Genomic DNA, 19,760 nt, shown 5'->3' with positions numbered 1-19,760 from the left:
TGCTGCAAAGCAGGGCTGGAATCTAGGTTTCTCCTCTCAGATGACTGCGTTATCTTCTGATCGTTCTGTGCTGACCAACAGGTGTCCCCAGCTGCAGCCTCCCCTGCCACCTGGTGAGCGCTGCTACTGCCAACACTTGAAATAAAGGCAGCAAATATAGTCCAGCTGTTGAAAAGCACACTGATTTGCGCATCTACCTCTCTGAAAGGCTGTAGGGCCAAGATCCAAGTAGAAGGCAGTGATAATCATCTGAGGCCCAGAGCAGGCAGAGGGTACAGATGTGTCCTGTTAGTGAGTTTGTACAGGTCTCTTCTGGTCCCAGTGGCTGTGGTGAATTCATGCCCCAGGCAGCTCTCCACGGGGTGGCTGTGGCTCTCATGCAGAACCCGTCGGCTCTTGTGTCCAGACTGTGTCATGTGAGCAGCAGCAGGATTATGCTGCAGCCAGGACATAGGGACTGCTCTGGGCCCCTTGGTAGGAAGCAAACTAGCAAGAGCTGCTGAGGCTGGTACCAGTGCCTTTTCCCAGCCCACCACCAGCCTGCGGCTCAGCAAGAGGGGCAGTGGGATGCCATTCACAGTGCTCCAGCCTTGCGCTTTCTGAGGTACAGCACGGAAATACACATAGATGGGAGGACTGGGTATGTGACAGGCAGGGTAGGGAAGACCGGCAACTCCTAAATAAAGTTCAGGTATCTGTCTGTAGCAGATTCTGCTGGGAGTTAAGCACTCCTGATGCTAAAGTCCTTTTGTGAAGCTACAAAAAGGCTGGGGTGCTTGAAAGCTAGTCTGGTTTGCCGGTGGCATCAGCTGTGCTAATAAAAAGTCTTGCCTTCCCCTGCAGACCATGGTTTGTTTATATCCATAGACCTTCACAGAAGCAACATTACTATTTGAGAAAAATCAAAGTGAAAAAAACAGACTCCAGTAAAAAGTTTCCCAATCATGGTTTATCAGCACTCCAGCTGAAGCCCTCAAGGGCTACAAACCTCTTGGTCTTTCATTATTTTCTGTACAAGAAAGCAGAATTGGTCCATACCTGCATAATATTGCATTGTTTGCTCAAAATGCATTGAGCAAACCTCTTGAATGCCAGGACTCTGGATCCAACTTGTTTTAAACCTTGAATGACACCCCCCCCCCGGCAGTGCTAAAACTTACCATCTCCCCTAATCTGCAGTGACATTGCTGGCAATATTAGCTCTACAGACACAGTCCAAAGGCCACGAGTGCCACTTCACCGCACGTACATGTTGCGCTCGGGGGGGGGAGCAGTGCCTGAAGGGACCAAAACACATTCAGTTTCCTCAGACGACCATCGAGCCACGAAGCCCACACGGAGCTGCCAACACCCGACTGATCGGGTGTTTGATAGCGGGTTTGCCAGCTGGGGGCTCCGAGTGAAGCTGTACCCGGGCCCCGGGTGGGCCCTGAACCCGCGGATGTTTTCTATTCTCCCGGCGGCGCGCAGCCGTCAGCCGAGGAGAGACACCGCCCGCCGGGCAGTGCCTCGCTCGGAGCCGCCGGGGCGGGCAGTCAGCCAGCAGCGCGGCGACCGGGGCCCGATCAGGGAAGAGTCAAGGGGAGCCGCCACCCGCCGCCATGGGCCCGGCGGCCGGTAAGCCTGAGGTAACGCCTACGGTCCCCGCCGGTGCGGCTCCGCCGGGAGGCCCGGCGCCGTTTACAACGGCCAGCGGCGGCCCCTCGCGGCGGGGGGGGAGCGGGGCGGGGCGAGCCCGCAGCCCTGCGCCGTTGCCAGGGGACGGCCACGGCCCCGCCCCGCGCCCCCTCTCCCTCCCCTCCCATCCCGCACGTGCCGGGCAGCGTGCGCCAGGTCACGTGGGCGCGCGCGTGACGGCCGTGCCGGCGGCGGCGCGAGGCGGCCGTTGGTGCCTGCGGCTGCTTCAGAGGCGGCCGCGCACTTTGGACTGCGGCGAGCCGGGGCGGAGGGGGGGCGTCGGTGCAGCTTTATTGCCCGGCAACCGGCTGGGGCGGCCCTCCGTGCCATCCCCGCGCTCCCGCGGAGCCCTGGCGGGGCTCGGAGCCAGCCCCGCTCGCGGTGGTCTCCTCGGTGGCGGACCCGCCCCCAGGCAGGTCTTATCCCATCCTTCCGCGGCAAACCAGCTGTCGCCGGCCTTCTGGGTGTCTGTGCAGAACTAACTCTAAGGGGACTGCAGACGGTTCTCTGACAAAATAACCTGAGGGACCTCTTTCCCCCCTCAGGTTCCGTGCTTGTGTCTCCTCAGCACTAATGCATGTATACAAGCACTGGATTTAAAACCAGAGACAGGTGCGCAGGCAGCTACGCGTGCCGGAGTACCACTATACCGCTTTACCTCTTCCACCGTCTGCACAAATGCAGATGGGCTAAGTCAGGCAGTCTCTTTCCTTTCAAGCATAGCATACAAGATTTTTCATCTTTAGGAGGGGGATTTCTTTTCAGTCACTTGCAGAATACAAGAGTTCAACTTGCATATTACAAAAAGACATTGTTTTTCTGACTGCTAGTCGTGCAAACACATTTGGAGAACTTGCTGCCAAGAAAAGCTTTTCTTCTGCATCTCAGGCTGCCTAATTGTTGCAGAGTCTGCCCTTGGTGGCTTCTGATTGTTTCCATTTGGTTTTGATGGAGATCCTCGTATTCCAGCCAAGGAGGAAAGTAAGCCCTGCAGCTGGAACCTAGGGCCCAGTCTTACAACCTTTACTGGAAGCTGTGATCTCCGTACCACGGAAATACTAATTGGGGTCGCTACTCGCAGGACCCAAACCTGAAGTCAATTCAGTGGTCTCTAACCAAGTCTGAAGCCCTTAATACTATAACTAGGACCATGCAGATGGACTGCTGCTCCTATGTAGGTGGGCTTCTTTGCAAACAGCGTTATGTGTAAGCAAAGCTGCGTGCCTCCCTGCCACCAACTGCAGGGCTGGATCCTTAGCAATTTTGTTGATAAAGTACAGTGAGAATAGAATCCACTTCAGTATCTGTCAGTTCGGTTGGCTCTGTAGAGTGGAGCATTACTCCAAACACACTTGGGGAGCCAATTTTCTGCTGAGTAAGAAGGCGCCATATTTACATAGCTCTTTTCCTGAGGTTGTTCTTTAGAAATTGCTCAGTTGTGAGACTGACTTGGCCACAAGGGTTTCTTTTTTGGTAAATGGTTCTCCAGGTTTTGGTCTGGATGGAAGTATTTTAGACCGAGTGCTAGACTCACCTTTGAGAGCAAAACAAGCAAGATGAAGCCTTTTCTGGCTGCGGGGCTGCAATCACGTAGACAGCAATACCCAGCAGATGTCCGCACTCAGACAACTGCTGATGTCAGAGGATCGAGCGAACCATTTCCCAAAGCCCTCATCAAAGATTTGTGATAGTTTGTATTGTTGTATTTTCTGTTAGATCAAGCACCTCACTGTGATAAACTGTGACCGGAAGGGAATGTGGATGTGTTTCTAATAAGGAACAAATCTCCATTTCTAAATTGATCCCAGAAGATCTCAGCTGAGGTCAAAAAATCTGTAAAGAGTAGTGAAAATCAGTGCACCTGCTTTTATATTAAAACAGGACAAATGGGGACAGGGAAACTGAGCTTTAGAAAAATAGAAAAGTAAAAACAAACCAACTAACCAACAACCAACAGGCCTTTATGGAGGCAGGAGAAAGAACTCTCCCCGGCCCCCACAGCCTAGTAGAGCTGCCTGGGATCACGATCCCTGCTTTCGGAAACACAAGGTCACATTTTCCCGCTTGTCCCAGGCATGACTTGCCTCCTCCAGGGTGCGGCGGGAGTGCCAGGCAGGAAGAGGCATGCTTGTACCCCAGGAAAGGGCAGCAGCGGTGGCAGCAGGTGTGTTGCCACTGGGTGCCCCCTGAATTCAGTGAGGCAGAACAGCTTCTGCTGCTGGGCCTGGGGCAGGGCAGCTCCGTGCAACCCGCGGCACTGCTGTAATTGAGGCTGCGATGAGTTTAGTGTTTGTGACAGATTGACAACCCTGGAGACTGAAATGCTGTAGCCATGAGAAGGACGCAGAGAGGGAAGTGACAGTGGCAACTCACCACCCTTGCTAACGTCCAGCCCACACGTGTCTAGGACTTGCGTGGCTGCTGCTAGTGGCAGGTGAGCCACGGACTTCTCCCTGCTGCTTTGCAGTGAGCTACTGAGACTGCAGTATAACCAGAGGTACTAAATAGAGATTCAGACTTTCTTGAGTGAAACTGGCTCTAAAAAAATCCAAGTCTTTTTTTTGCAGAGAGGAAATTTGGCATTATTTGTTACTTGCTTTCTTTAAGGTCATGCTTTCAAGTTCATTTCTGCAACTAGCAGGCAGGAAACTTCTCAAAGAGGGCAGAGATCACATGACTCCAGGAGCTGATGTTTGAAGAGAAAAGGAAATAATGTTGTGAGACCCAGGGTAGAGGGCAGGCTATAAGTTTACCGGTGCTGAAATACGCATTGCACACAGTCCCCAGGCTTGCTGGATGTTGAAGACATTCAGTCTGCCCTGACTAGAAGTGAAAATTAAACAAACAAACAAACAAACAAGCCCCAAAACATAGACTAAGACCTACTCCAAAACCCATTACCCTTGAAAAAAGGACTCACATTGACTTAATTGGTAGGTCAGGCCTTTCTTAAAGAGGGATGATAGTCAATTTGAGTTCTCTAACTGTAATCCTTCCAAACATAAAACTTTCATTGCCTTCAGTGGGAGGTACATGACATTACCTTCCATTGGCTTAACAATCTCAACCATGTTTATTTAACACGCTAGAATGGAGCCTTTCATGCCGCTATAATATACTGCGTAAATAAGACCTGTCTTCAAAGTTTATTGATTAAGAAAATACATTTGCCAGCTTACATCCCTTATCTTGTGGTTTATGAGAAAATAGAGTATGTACTCAAGTGTATATAGTAAGTGTAGCACCCAGTCCTGCACTTTTAGCGCTTGGGAGGAGCAGATGAGAGTCCATATATCATAGAGTTACAGAAAGTAGGTAGGAAATAACAAGCACTGATCATAATATTTGCACAGAAGTGAATGTATATATTCAGCCTGTCAGGCTCTTGTCCATTGCCTGTATGATTTTTTTAACCTCGAGAAAATCCGAAACATACAAAAGGATCTGAGGAAGCCTGGAATTTAATAATTAAAGCCTGGAATTTAATAATTAAAGCAGACTGTAGGGTCCCTCCTGTCATTTGCCTTTTGCCTCCAGCCACAATGGGTTATCAGCCTCAATTGCAAACCTTTTTTCACGTGTTTGCTTTTGTTAGGCATTGGTATTATCTGAACACACATTTTTTGTCTTTATGTTTTATATAATAAAATTTAATAGACTCCACTGATGCTGCAACTTGGCATGAAGTCATTTGGCACGTTTGATTCAAGGGCTAATAAAAATAAGCCTTCCTGTTATTGTACATGGTAAATAATGAAATTGGTAAAACCCTATAAAGATCTAGGTTTACAGCCCAATGAAATCTAAACTGATTGATATTCCCAAAGGCTGGAAATTTGAAAAAGACATAAAGCCTGCCCCATGCTCGGGTTTCAAAGGACTCAAGTTGTTCATGAGGGGTACAATTTTTTTCTGAAAAGTGCTCGTGGTGGTTCCACCCTTTCCGTGCATATAGTAAAATAGTAGGAAGGGCTTCGTGCTCAGCAAGGCTGATTCCCTCCCTAGTACGAGGAGTTGGAGTACATGAGCACGTACGTCCCAGTGTAGCTCCGGCCACGTAACAAGTGCTAAGCTGTTTAAGTATGCAGGTCAAAGTAAAGTAGCTGGCGAGTTGAAGGGTTGAACCTAGTTCACTTTCGTTCCTGTGATAACGCAAGGCGCAGAACAGGATCGCAAGACAACTGAAGTCAGTTTTTTCCATTACCTTTGATAAGCTTTGATTTCAGCCACAAATAATTGACTTCAACAGGTATACTGATGGAATGTAGCGGCCTTTGGTCCACCATCATCACTTTATGGAAAAAGCATTTCTATGTGGCCATTGGTATTTGTACAGATAGCCTTCCTATATCTCTTTCTAATAGGAATTTATTTCACTACAGCTTCCACATGAAAAGACATATACCTATTTCTTAACAGTTCCATTTGAACAGTTTAAAAGGAGCACTTATTTTTCACCCAATTTGTAATTCCTCCTGTATTTTAAAGGACTGCTGGAACCAACACGAATCTTAAAGTTTTCTATTACATTTGGCGTTCCAACTTGATTCATGGTCAGCGTAGCTGCGAGTACCGAGTCGTTGGTATTGAAGAACCAGTAGAGGGAGCACGAAACGCTTCCTTTGTATTTCTCACTTACATAAACATTGGCTACTGTTTGAGGGTTTTCTTAATTTATTTCTCTGGAACAGGAAGAATTTTTGAACGAAAAGGTGATCTGCGGCTCAAATATTAAATCCGTGGAAGTCTTCAGGGTGCTGGATTTCCATGCTATGAATTACTTGCCTGTTTGCACCACTCTCTCCACCCTCCTGCTCTCCCTCCCCAAAAAGTGTTCATTTTTCTTCGAGGATTTCCAAGCTGGGACATACGTGATTTCTCCAGAGATTATGATACATCATTAGATTGTCAGGCAAATCGTAAAAAGTTTGCTCATTGTGAACAAAGATAGTTCCCATGCAGCACCAGGGCTGTGAAGTGTTAATTTTACGGATTAATACTTTAATTAGGAGAAGAAAGAAGTAGATGTCAGGAAGAAACATGTATGTTCCACATGCACGCTTTACACTTTGCTTTGTGAAACACGCATGTCTTAAACAGAGTTTGCTAAAGTGAGTTAAAGGAAACCAAGCAAATTCAAACCCAGATTAAAAACATGAAAAGGCATTAAATGATTATTGTCAGTCACACAATCATACATTTTGAAGCTCGATGCACCCATTATTATGTATTATCGTAAGATTTTTAATTAGTAGACAACCCCATTTTGTGTATTAAAGTTTTTATTCCTTAGTAAGAATTTTTTTAATCACAAAATAGTGTGGAAATATTTAGATAATAGAATTCATGGAGTGCTGGAAAATACTGAATATAAAGATTGGTTTCTAATATATCACATACTAAACTGTTCTAAACCAGCTGGTTTCTTGCAGACAGGATTTATTTTTTTAATAATTTAAGACAGCATAAGCTTATATCAAGCATAAGCATTGTAACAAAAGTGCAACTTTTTCAGCAAATCCTCCCAAAAGATATTTAACTCAAAATATCATTAACACATATTTTCTCCCTACAAAAATAGCATGTCAGACATCATTAATTGGATGTATTAACAACTATTTACATACAGCCACTCTGTAGGCTAGTAAGATTTTTTTTAACGTTGTTTAAACACAGCGTTTGAGGCAAACAGTAGCAACAGCAGCAGCAGATGCACCAAACGGACGGACAGACCCCGGACAAACGTACTCACTCCTCGCCAGGCTGTTGTGTCTCACCTCTTACATAACATTCAAGTGAGATTTCTCACAGTGCTACCTTGGCAACAAACTAAAAATATCTAGGCAAGGTCTTGGTTTAAGCCTTATTATAAAAGCTTTATCTGTGTGATTATCTGGCGTCTGGTTTGTCTCCAGAAAGGGAAATCGCGATATTTGAGCATGGGATGAGGGGAGAACCCATGCGGGAAACTTACCCCAACTGGTCTAATCGTTTCTGATTGCACAGTGAGGTGTTTACCTACGGCCTCCCGTTTGTGTCATTCGGAATTTAGGATAAAATTAATTCAGGCTGACAGGCTGCTCTATGTTTTCTTGGGGGAAGTGGGGGTTCTTTTTGTAGCTCAGTGCAGAAACATTCATTTTATACACCAAGGCTCGGGGCGCGGGGGGAAATCTCTCGGGAACGTACTGAATTAAGTAACGACAGGGTGAGAATAAATGCACTTGCCACACCTGTATACCTTAGCCGAAAAAAATAAAATAGATAAAATAAACACAAGGTGACATAAATGGGTCTGACCCTCCTTCCCTTGCACACCCAAAACTCGCTGGAGCCAGCGGCACCCTGGGGTGCTCCAAGGCACTGCAGGTTTGGGCTCAGGGTCCGTCCCTCCTCGCTCCGGTTCTCAATAAAGTGCTAGCAGAGGGGCTGGGGTCTGCCCTCCTCCCCTCGCCTCGCCCTCGCCCCCAGCCCACCCGGGTCTCCCGGACAACAAGTGCAAGTTCCTAAGTGGGACTTAGGGACACTGTATAAACCCATTCCAAATAAGGTGCAACATTTAAGTTACCCTATAGAGAGAAAAAAAAGAGTATCCTTACTATTTTTTCTTCCTTCTTTTTTTTTTTTCCCCTCAACATATTTATGCATTTATAAAGCCAAACATTAAAAAAATACTGAGTAGCAAATTTTATCCTTGACGGCCCTCGGCAGGGACAGCGCCGGGACCAGCCGCCTCGGCGGCGAGGCTCCCGGCGGGGGTGGCCGCTCGCCCGGGCCGGGCCCCGGCACCCCGCGGCCGCCAGCTCCCGGCGCCGCCCGGCCCGGCCCCGGCGACACCTTGCAGACACCGCCCTGCCCTCCGAAAGAAACCGGGGGCGCAGGTGCCGGCCCGACGGCCCCTCCCCGCTCCGCGGCTGGGCGGCCGGTCCGAGGGGAGGGCAGCGGCGGCGGGGAGCCCTTGGAGGCTCCCGGCCGGCGGCGGCTCACGGGCCCTCGGCGCCGGGCTCCTCGGCGGCTGCGGGTTCGGCCTCCTCGCCGGGTTCGGCGGAGGCGGCGGCCAGCCCGGCGGAGGCGAAGGGGTGCGGGAGGTGGGGCGCTGGGGGCAGCCCGGCAGCGGCGACGGCGGCCGCTTTCTCGGCGGGGCCGAGCACGGAGGATAGGCAGGGGAAGGAGGCGGCGGCGGCGGCCGCAGCAGCGGCCGCCTGGGCCGGGATGCCCGGGTAGAGGAGAGGGATAGGGGCGGCGGGGTAGAGATACTTCTCCAGGCTGCCTTTATCCAGGAAGGGCTGCATGTAGGCGGCGGCGGCGGAAGGGGAGATAAAGTAGAAGGGCAGGCAGAAAGGGGCCGCCGCCGCCGGCTGTCCAAAGGGGGCCCCGCCGCCGCCCGCCCCCAGGGCCATCAGCGAGCCCAGCAGGGCGGCGTCGGGTCTCACCAGTGCGGCCGCCGCCGCCGCCGCTGCCGCCGCCGCCGCCTCGGCGCCCCGCGTCGCCAGCCCCGGCGGGCCGGGCAGGGGGCTGCCGCCGCGGTCCAGCTTCAGCCGCTTGGGCGCGGGGGGCGCCTCGTCCGCCGACGGTTCCTGCTTGATGGACAGGGTGGGCAGCGCGCTCCCGGCCGCCGCCGCGGGGCCGCGCTCGGGACGCGCCTCGCCCTCCCCGCCGTAACCGCTGTCCGTGTCCGTGTCGGTCTCGGCGCTGAGCTCGGCGGCGTGAGTCCGCTGGATGACGGGCACGCAGTTAGCCTGGCCCTCCGGCTTGTGGCCCGGCGCGCAGGGCGGCGCGGGCGGGGAGGAAGAGGAGGAGGATCCCTTGCTGAGGGGGCCCGGCGGCGGGGAGAGGAGCTGGGGGCCGGGGAGGAACTGCGAGGAGATGGAGTGCAGGTGGCCGAGGAGCTGGGCGCATCGCTGCTCGCGGGGGGTCCAACTCTCGAAGCGGGAGAGGTACTGCAGCACTTCCTTGGCGCACGTCTGAAAGCCCGAGTGGAAGGCGTCCAGGTCGGCCTGCACTGGGGACTTCATGGACCGCTCCCCTGCGGGGGAGACCGAGAGGGGACAACGTTTGCCCGCGGCTCCGGCGTGGGGTGCCCCGCTCCGCGCCTCCCCCCGCCTGCGCCCCTGCGGCGGCGCCCCCCGGGGCCAGCTTACCGTTCTGCAAAGCAATGATCTTCTGGTGCTGCTGCTCCGTTAAGGCTGTTAGCGCTTTCAAGTGTTTCAAAGTCAATTCCAGCACCACCGCTTTCTCTAGGTGTCCCAGCGTCTGCAAAGGCAAGGGAAGGGGGCGGCTCGGCTACCTCCCGGCACGCTTTGGCCACCGCCAAACGCCGCCTCCGTAACTTCGGGGAAACTGGTCCCCGAGGGGCGTTACGGCCAGGGCCGCCGCCGCAGCAGCCGGCGGGCAGGCAGGCGGGCTGCCCGGCGTCCCGAGCCCCCGCCGCCCGGGGGGCTGCGCAGCGGGCAAGCTGCCGGCGCCTGCATCTGCATGTACGTATACGCTCGTCTGCACCTTACCGTCAATTTCAGATGCTCGGGGAGTAAATCCTTCAACTGGGCGATGCATTCGTTAATCCTGTCTCGCCTCTTCTTTTCTATCAGTCTATGTGGCAGTTTGTACGTTTCCTAATTAGCAAAATCCGGAAAAGCAAAGCATTAGACAAGAGTCCCTCGGAACGACGATCAAAACCAAAACAAATGTCATGCCGACCACATGCTGCGCAAATTATCGCCAAGGCACCGCTCTTCCCGCCGGGCCAGCTCGCTCGTAAACCCGTTCGCAATTCGGCGCGGGGGGGGGGGGGTGAGTTAAAAGCGCGGCCCCACGGGGATGCTCTTGGGAGTGAGTGAAGCTCCGCTGTAAAATTCAGCGAACCCCAATTAAGCGCGAACAGCCCCAGAAACTTACTCCTACCTTGCTCTCGTCCCTCTTTACGCCTCTTTTGGGTTTACACATATACAGGGAAGGGTAGTCCAGCCTGGAGAAAAACACAAAGATCCAGCATCGGCAAGATGAGCGAGAGGTAGCCCGGCGCCTCCTCGAGTGGTCAAACAGACCCCGAGCGCTCTGCCCGGAGGGCCGGGCAAAGGACCGCCCGCCTCCGCGCACCGCCGGGAGCCGGCTCCGCTTCCAGCGCTCCGCAGCACTTTTCCTCAAGAAGACGAAACGCCGTAGAGCCGGGAGTAGAGAGGGGATACTGCCCTGGCGCCTTACCCTATAAAATCCCTATGCTCCAGCAGCTGCCTCTCCGGCAAGCGGGAGATTCCTTCATCCATGTCTGGCAGCGGCTGATGTTTCGTCGCTGCTTTCGGTGGAGCCTGCGGGATGCCGAGACCAGTCGTGGGAGATCCGCGAGCGACGCTGCGCACATGCAGCCTCCGTCCCCCTCTCCCGTGCAGTGGCGAAAGTCTGCGGCGGTTCGTGTCCCCGTCACCCCCCCCCTCCCCTACCGCCGCCTCCGCCGCTGCCGCTCCCCCTGCCCGCCTCGCTCCGCTCCCGCCCGCAGCGCCCGCCGCCGCCGCGCCGTGCCTGCCCGCGGGGCACGCGCGCCGCCAGCCAGCCCCGCACCCGGCTCACGTGCGGCGCGCGCCGGGCGGGCGGGGGGGCGGGGCCGGGGGCGGGGCGGGAGGGACCGGGAAAAGGGAGGGGGGGCGGGGAGGGGGGGGGTCCCCGCCGCCGGCCCCGGGGCCGCCCTGCCAGACACCGGCTTTCCCCCGTGTTGTTGCTGTTATCATTGTCGTCGTCATTATTATCGCCGTCGTTACTGTCGTTATTATTGCATTGTTATTATTTTTACAAATCTATCGTTATTTTTACATTTGTCTTTTTATTATTTTTATCATTTTGTTTCGTTATATTTTCATATTTATTATTTTTATTATTTCATTTTCACTGTTTTATTTGTATCTGGGGAGGAGACCCGCCCGCGGAAAACGCGCCCACGGCGGATCGAGCTTCTGTCGCCGGGGCGCGACAGCTGCCCGTAAGGCAAAGCGACTCCCACACCTGGTGGGGTGACAACCGCCAAGCCTCTCCCTGGGTGGGGGGAGCGAGTAGAGGGGTCACGTTGGGTGTATACGTTTTGTATACGTTTTATATACGTTTAAGTGTGCGTGGCCACGAACATGCGCCCACGGGTGTTTTCGCGGGGCGCTCCCCGGCTCGGCGCCGCCGTGCCGCAGCTCTCGCCCCCGGTGATGCCGCCCGGCCGCCGGCTCTCACGCCCGACCTTCGGACGGGAGCCGCATCCGCCTGCAACGCCAGACCGCGGCCCAATCGTTCCTTATATACATACATACATATATATGCATATATATATGTATACATATAATATAAACATATCTGTGTTTTGACGGTGCCCTCCTGACGGGCAGCCCGCATCCCCGCGGGGCGCGGGAGGTGACATTGGCTGAGGATTTGCAGCGCTGCAGCGCGACCGGCCGCGGCAGCCCCGGGGCGGGGCGGGAACACCCCCCAACCCTCCTCCCCTCCCCTCCCCTCCCCTCCGCCCCCCCCTCCCCCTCCCCCGGCCCTGCCCGCCGGGCGCGCCCGCGCAGCCCCCGCTCCCCGCCGGCGGCGGCGGCACCACCGGCAGCCGCCTAATCCCGTCTCACACTGGTACGAGCACAGGGCCGGCAACGTGACCCGACCTGCTGCCACATCACTGCCGCCGGCAGCACCCGGCCCCCCCCGTCCCCGTCCCTTCCCCTCCCTCCCCCCCGCTGGCAGGAGCCGGCACCGGGCACCCCCCATCTCGGGGTACCCCCCATCTCGGGGTACCGGGCGCCGTGCCTCTCCAGCACCGGGCAGCCCGCCAGCGGAACGGGGAGGGGGGGGCGGGTTGCTGCTGCCCCGGGGAAACGGGATGCTCTTCCCCGTGGCCCGGGCAGAGGCGCTGTGTGTGTGTCCCCGCGTGTGCGTGTCCCCGCGTGTGTCTGTGCGTGTGCGCACGCCGCCGCGGCATGTGCCGCCCTGCAACGTGCGGGGTGTGCAGTGTGTGCGGGGTGTGCAGCGGGACCCGTCCCCACGTGCGGTGTGCAGCTGGGGGGGGGGGGGGGGGGGGGGAGAGGACCTCCCCCCCCCCCCCCCGCCCCCCGCCTCCGTCGGAGGGACGGGCTGGCGGCTTTCCCTCCGATACTCCCGGCGGGAAGTGTCAGCAGAGGCGATCCAGAGAGATGTGTTTAGCCCCCCTACTGTGCCAGCCCTCACCGCTTTGCCTTTCATTTGGTTCAACTGTGCTCCCTCCTTTCCGCGGGCCCCGGCTCCTGGGGGTGCGTGACACACACACACCCCCCACACAACACCCCACCCCCCCCAAGTCCCGGAGCGCACTGAGGAAGGGGGCATTTGGGGGCTCCCATAGCAGCTGGGAGGGAATTACCTCAATAAACAGAAAGCCAAAAGAGAGACGAGAGCCTCACATCATTCCTTTCTAACGATCGTGCTTTACAGGTAATCTTATCAGAAGGGGAACTCGTGATTTTTATATGCGGGGGAGGGCGGGGGGGGTTCTGCTGAAACCACACTGCCCGCCTGCAAAGTGCGAATGAGGTTTTAGGAGCAGCGAAGGCTCTGATGAGGTGTTAGAGGCTCCTGCTTGGCAGGCAAGCAAGTGGCACTGCAGGCTTATATAGCTCTTTCCCTGTTAACCTGATGACATTTTCACACTGTTAGTGCAAACCAACCCGGGGGCTAAAAGTAAACAACATAAATGTATCCCAAATGCCTATAGGGGATATTTGGGGGCGTCGGAAGGAGAGGCTTGTGGACTGCTACAGAGGTTGTTGGGAGAATCTGCTGCCGGTGAGAAAAGCAAACTGTTACCTAGGCTGGATTATACAGACCTGCTCCCCTGGGGAAGGGGGATTGCAGGCTGCAAGTGAAATTTGCTGGGTGTTGGCGTGTCCCAGCAGTAGTTAGCCATGCAGGGTGACATTGCTTGCCCTAAGTTAGGCATCCATGTTGGACATCCAAGGTGGAGCTACAGGCTAGTCAGTGGAGAGAAACAAACACCTTCGGCATGAAATTCCTCTCTTCCTGACTGGCCTGTTCTTTGAGAATGCATCGAGAAAACTAGAGGCACGGCCCAAATAAAAGAAGGAGCTTAGCCCTGAGGCAAGGCACATGGAGACGTTTTGAGGGAGTGCTGACTCAAGGGGAGCTTGAACTCTGAGAGAAAAGACAGTTTTGTCAGGCTGATTCCTCCCATGGGCAGGAAAGCAGAGCTCTGCCTGGTTTCTGTAACTAATACATGGGGGTGGGGAGCAGGAGGTGAACATTTCTGGAGCACCTCCTTGTGGACCACCTGGAGCTTTTCTGGAGCATCTTTGCCAGCTTCATCCTCTCTGGAACAACCTGCAAATCTTCAAATTATGAAAACAATGTCTGGAGTGAGACTCAGCTTCTAGGAGGAGAAGTACAAATTCTGGGATTCCTCTGGAAGCAAGGGGGAACGGAAATCGAAAATGACCAAAGGATGCAGAACATGAGCCGAGACAGCTGGAGGCTTTGCAAAAGGAGTTCAAGCAACATCTGGAAACTTCTAAGAGAGGTTTATAAGAGGTCACCTGCAAACAAGGATAAAAGGCTTCAGTGTCCAGAGAGAGTGCGAAATTCTCCTGGGAGATTCCCAGTTTAAAATGGCAAGATGGATCAAAGAGGTGATCGGCATCATGATGACCATGGAAAATAATGTTTTCTAGAAAATAAGAGGCACAAGAAAGGCTTTGGCCAATCTACAAGCCAAGATGAACCACAGCAAAGAGTTAAGAAACTGAAAAAATCACTCAGAAAAGGAAATCAGAGGTTTGCAGGTCACCACAGGAAAAAAACAGCCTCCTGCTGTAGACAAGGGCTAGCCAGAACACCGCCTACTACCAATCACTCACCACCATTTTTAGGCTGCAGGAGGAAGGAATCAGACTGTCTGTCCCAGCTGAATAAGTGCAAAAGCCACGGTCTTTGAGGAGAAGACATTTGGGAGGTTTATTCAACTCAGTCCATAACCGTGGCGTAAGGGAGCGGCTCTGAAATAGGGTGCCTAGGAGCCAATTTGATTGGCTGGGCTCTTACGGCAGTGGGCACTTACGTGCCTTTAGGAAAAAAGATTGAATTGTCTAGGCTGGCTGTATCACTAGAGTCAACCGTCAAATTAGAGAGAGCTGGTCAGCCATGTGCTACAAAGGTGGGAGTGGGGAGGTGGGTGGAAGGGAGGGAAGAGAATTCAGCTGAAGGATCCGGATCATTTGGGTTGAATAACAAGATATTACTGAAGACTTCCAGGGTAAATTGGACATTGGCCCATTAATAGCCTCTCAATGATGGTATTACTGGATTCAGACCAGGGGAAAAAATGAAATGAGAGCGCATAAAAACCTGACCTGGATCAGAGAAAAAGGTCCAGCTGTCCTGAAGTCCAGCAGGAGATGCCCTTGGGAGGGCATGCAGGAAATGAAAGCTTCCCAGGCCAGTCCCCCAGGTCCCGGTGGCCTGCGGTGCAGAGACTTCCTGAGCCAGAAACGATATCTCTGTGTTTAATGGGAAGCCAAAGACGCCGTGAGAGGTAGAGGAATTTGCCAAGGTGCTTAAATCATGGTCTGCAGCAGAGCATTGAGCCAGGAAGGAGACACCAGTGAGAAGTTGGTCAGTCACCAGGAGTCCTGCCAGTGCAGCTGTGTGGCTAACACAGAGAGAAGAAAGGAGAACTTTCTATTTCAGAGAGTGCCACACATACCTAATGTATGTAAAACAAGAGAGACAGTGGCCATGCAAAAATGCAGCTGAATTCAGAAGCAGAAATAAAATAACCTGACTGTGGGAAGGTGGTGGGCCAAGAGAAGACACTATGTGCAATGAAGGCTGTGCAATGTTGCAAAACAGGGAAATGGGGGTAGATGCGGGCGTGGGGGGCCAAGTCAGAACCACGTATTTGTGCAGGACTGTTACAAAAACCTTACAAAGGGGACGTTGGTCACAGAGGCAACCCTAGGCCACGTGAAATGGATGATATTAACAGAGATGACCCAAAGTTCACCAGACCAGCCAAGCTAGACTGGCACTTGGGGTAATGGTGGCCAAGCTAATTAACTTGAAATGGATGGTGGTGACAGGAGACTGTAGACGCTTCCGAACCTGGGAAAGTCAGACTTGTGAAGCTTGGGCACTGGAGCAAAAAGTTGGGCGTGATGTTTCCCTCGGTGCCCTGTGGCTGTAACTGTGTGATAAACACCAGGAACTGTGCCTTACTCCCTCACTTTGGAAATTCCCTTTGCAGACGTGTTTCAAGTGAAACAAACGATGTGCGGGTAGCTGGTCTGCAATGAAAAGCTGTCCTGTCTCCCAGGGCAGTAAAAAATAAGCGTGGCTCCACTCTGAGGTCGCTTCCAGCCCCGACTGATGGAAGGGTCTGAAACCTGCCAGGAGACCTGAGGCTTTCAGAGACTCTTACCCAACAGGTCAGTCGGATCTTGTGGATGTGAAAGAGAAACAATCCCCATCTGTCTTCTGGATGTTTTCCAGGAGCAGGAACCAGGAACAAGTAAAACAACTGTCCCCCTAAGTGCCCCCTCTGAAGTCACTGGAAAGAAGCTGTGTCTGTGAATGAAGATACCATGGATGGTACCATTGGGTTCAGTTTGGTCATTCACAATGGGTCTGAAAGCCGTACATTGACAGGCAGAAGCGGAGCTGAAAGATAGGGAAAATTGCTTCCTCAGCGAAGCCCAGTCTGGCGATTTATTGGTGGCTGGGGGCTTCCATAATGCACCAGTTACACTGGAGAGGCTGGTGGGGAAGGTATGGCGTGCCACGCCAACAGGAGGCCTTGGACAGCCTCAGCCTTTCAAGAGATCTGTTGTGCTTAGGCTATTTATGGGTGCACGCCGAGACCTTTGAACAAGAAGCGGTAGGCGCAGTTACACATGGCCTGCGATAAGTTCAAGGCTGACAGTCTGTAAGTGGTCCCAGAGGAAAGGGAGCTGTTCCAAAAGCGGGTAACTTACGTCCACCACACAACTGGTGATGGGGAATTTCCACTGAAAAAACCAAAACTGAGACTGCATGGAGCTGGCCCGCTCCCCAGCCACTGGTCGGTAGGACTCTGCTCCTATTACAGAAGGTTTGTTTGTAGATTTGCTAACATTGCAAAACCTTGCACAGGCAAGGTGACGGAGGGAGTGCATTTCAGTGGCCGACAGAATGAGATTTAGCAGTTTCAACTAGTGCAATTCTTGCCAGTGGTTAAATTTACTGAAAAACGTTGTTAGTATTTGCACAGGAGGAACACTATAGTAAGGGTAGGCCACGCATGCCTGCAATAGGTCACTCTGTGGGCCTAGGAATCCCAAATGCAATTTGCCCGAGTATCAAGGCAAATGGCAATTTTGCAACTGCACAGTTAATGACACGTCTGGGCAGAAATGGAGTATCGGTGATGCCTAGTCCAGGCAGCGGCTTGGAGGCTCAGTGTGAACAATGTCATGGATGCAAAATGGAAGAGCTGGTTCGTCGAGGGGATGAATGCCGAGAATGAGATGCTTGTTTCCTCGCTTACAAGTTGTAGCTGTGCAAATGCCTCTAGTTCACCCAGGAGAACCCAGGAAGGGCAATGCCACGGGAGGAGTGTGGGCTCCTGAACCAGTCCATGCCAGAAGGTGCATCACAGAAAGGATCCAACTAGGAAATGAGCTGGGAAACTCAACTGTCTTGGAATGAGGTATGCCTTTGGAGCACAGTGAAGTGTATCTGTGGAGCACCAAAGGTAAAACGTTCTGGTCATGGTGAGAAAGTTTGGAGTTAAAGGTGAAATACTGCATAAAAGTTATAGTACATGGAAAAAACCTGTAGAGCACCTCGTTAGGTGATGTGGGGAACAGGAATTTAAAACTGGCAAATGTTTTGAACCATACTGTATTTCTATACATTTTCAGAAAACCTTAGCTAAGCTAAGGGAAAAATCCTGTTGAGTAAGATCGAGGATTTAGAAAATGCGTGCAGGAGATGAATGCCCCTATTGCAAATAAGGGCCCCACAGAAACACAGAGAGACACCATGAAATAGTCTTTGACAGAGTCATTTCATTAATGGGTTGCATTGCCTGATGTTCTTGGGTTTCTGTCTGAAGCAGATTCTGGGAGCTGCAGACTATTTCACAAAATGCCCTGAAGCTTGTCTGTTAGGACACTAGTGCCAGATGTTCAAGTGAAAGACGTCCTCTCCCTCCAAGTCCTAGGAGGTATGGGAGGATTGCACAAAGCTCAAGGGAGAAACACTGAATCCAGAACATTTCAGCAGATCTGTGAGGTGGTTGGGATCCCTAAAACATCTCCATGTGACCACAGCCTGAAGGGTCGGTGGGGTGGTTTTTTGCAGACTCTTCCAGTCAACTGGTTTGCTCCTCGGAACTGCATCAAGTGGTAAGACCCAGCATATTCCAGTCTTTTTGAAGGCCTCAGGAGTTGCAAAGCACTTCCTCACCATTTTGATGAAAACCTAAGGACTCCAGCATGCCTTTTTATGGAGTTTCAGGAGAAGAACAAAGAGTTTTGCATCATGCATAGAAGCACATGCTCTTTTTTTTTTTTTTTTCCCTAAGTGGAAATCTGGGATATTTTACAGTCTTAGAAAAAACAGTGAGAATCAAAAGGATAACCATAGAGCAGTACTTTAAGACTTGCTGTATAAGGGCATACACTACTGACCTGGATATTTATGGTGGTATACAGAGTACAAGTGGGGTCCTGAAACAAAATCCCATGCTGTCACGAGGCCCATTAGAAAATGTACTGGGGGAAAAACGTGCCGGGGAAACAAAACTTCAGGGTTTCGCTTTTCCTCTGTGCTTCCCTCACTGCAAATGTAGTTGTGAAAAGCCGAGACCAGAGAAGGTGAAGCACAAATCCCCTTCATCCTCGCTGGCACCAAATGGTCAGAGGTTTGCATGCAGGCTGCCGGCTCACTGAATGCACCTCAAGAGCGCTCAGAGCACTCCGTGAGTGGCTGCCTGGAAGGGAATCAAAGAGCAGAAAACTACGGGAAAGTTTTGGATTAGTGATAGGAAAATACCTTACTGAGGCATACCGTGTAATTACAGGTACGTAAGAATGTGTCATTCATCACTTCTTAAATGACTCTCCCTCATTCTCTGCGTGGTGGGTTTATTAGAGCCTTGTCATTTTGAGCTCCTTCAGGATAAAGGAGGTAGCTGAGAGGGCAGGTGCGGGAGGGGGCCCGTGTCCTCCTAAAGCCAAGGGTGCAGGACAGGCAGGACAGTCGCCCTCCTCTCTGAAATAGTAACCACCCCACCCCAGACACTTGGCTGTGGACAGGTGAGTGCAGAGAAGCTGAGAGAGAAGGCAGAGAAAAAGCCCAGTGAGGGTTTTTTGTGCGCAAGTGCTACTTGGAGCAGGCTATCCTGAGCAAAGACCCAGGCTGCTGTCGTACGAGTCCTTCTGGGTTCAGGGAAGAAGACTTGCGGTTTTTGTGAACGAAGGCTCTAGTGACAGAGCCTCTAAATGCATAATCGGTTTCTCCTCAGAGGTGGGATAATCTTCAAGAACCCACATTTTTGGTTGACCTTCAGAGGCCGAAGATAGAATAGTGTTTTGTCTGTCTCTTTCACCATAGACCTTCTGCTTAAAATTGCCCTCAGGTCATCCTGCCTGTCCTATTGCTACATGACAAGGGTGCATAAGGGCATCCAGGTCTGGAAGCATTGAGCTTTTTAGCTAGAAGGACAGGTGGAGAAATCACGAGGTCTGTTGGTGCCTGTCCGCTTCTGTCACCACCTCAGATCTACCTGGAGTATGCAAGCAAGGAGGAGCCCTTCCGTGTGGCGTAAAGAAGCAGATAGCACTGGGCAGGAAAGCTGAACCTAGGATGGGTACCAGCTGCAGTCAAGCCCCAGACCATAAGCAGGACAGTACAGAGCTCAGCACAGACACTCAGGAAAAAGGACAGGCACGCTTGATGATCACTAAAAACTTGTCCCAGAGGGAAGGATAAGACAGCCCTTAGACCCATCCTAGCTTGTCAGGGAGTGGCCAGGATACCTCTGGACCTTGTACCAACTGGGAAATACCCCCTCAACCATTGTGCCT

General features: G+C 52.6%; 1 protein-coding gene across 1 annotated transcript; it reads right to left on the bottom strand.

Moving 5' to 3' along the window:
* Positions 1–6,969: 6,969 nt before the first annotated feature.
* On the bottom strand, positions 6,970–11,230 carry BHLHE41 (basic helix-loop-helix family member e41). The gene is made up of 5 exons (XM_063357315.1): positions 10,879–11,230; positions 10,579–10,642; positions 10,182–10,289; positions 9,819–9,930; positions 6,970–9,703 (listed from the first exon to the last, which is right to left on the bottom strand). Exons 1-5 carry the CDS (start codon positions 10,938–10,940, stop codon positions 8,661–8,663), a joined length of 1,389 nt encoding a protein of 462 aa, XP_063213385.1. The 5' UTR covers positions 10,941–11,230; the 3' UTR covers positions 6,970–8,660.
* Positions 11,231–19,760: the final 8,530 nt, after the last annotated feature.

Source organism: Chroicocephalus ridibundus, chromosome 1 (genome assembly GCF_963924245.1).
Source record: "Chroicocephalus ridibundus chromosome 1, bChrRid1.1, whole genome shotgun sequence".
Classification (NCBI taxonomy): domain Eukaryota; kingdom Metazoa; phylum Chordata; class Aves; order Charadriiformes; family Laridae; genus Chroicocephalus; species Chroicocephalus ridibundus.
The sequence above is the reverse complement of the archived record's forward strand: the minus strand, read 5'-3'. Positions and strand labels throughout refer to the sequence as shown.

Coding starts and splice junctions, on each gene's coding strand:
- BHLHE41 (XM_063357315.1), bottom strand. CDS start 10,940: ATGGATGAAGGAATCTCCCGCTTGCCGGAGAGGCAGCTGCTGGAGCAT. Junction 10,290..10,578: donor TAAAGAGGGACGAGAGCAAG/GTAGGAGTAAGT, acceptor TTTGCTAATTAG/GAAACGTACAAACTGCCACA. Junction 9,931..10,181: donor CCGAGCATCTGAAATTGACG/GTAAGGTGCAGA, acceptor TTGCCTTTGCAG/ACGCTGGGACACCTAGAGAA.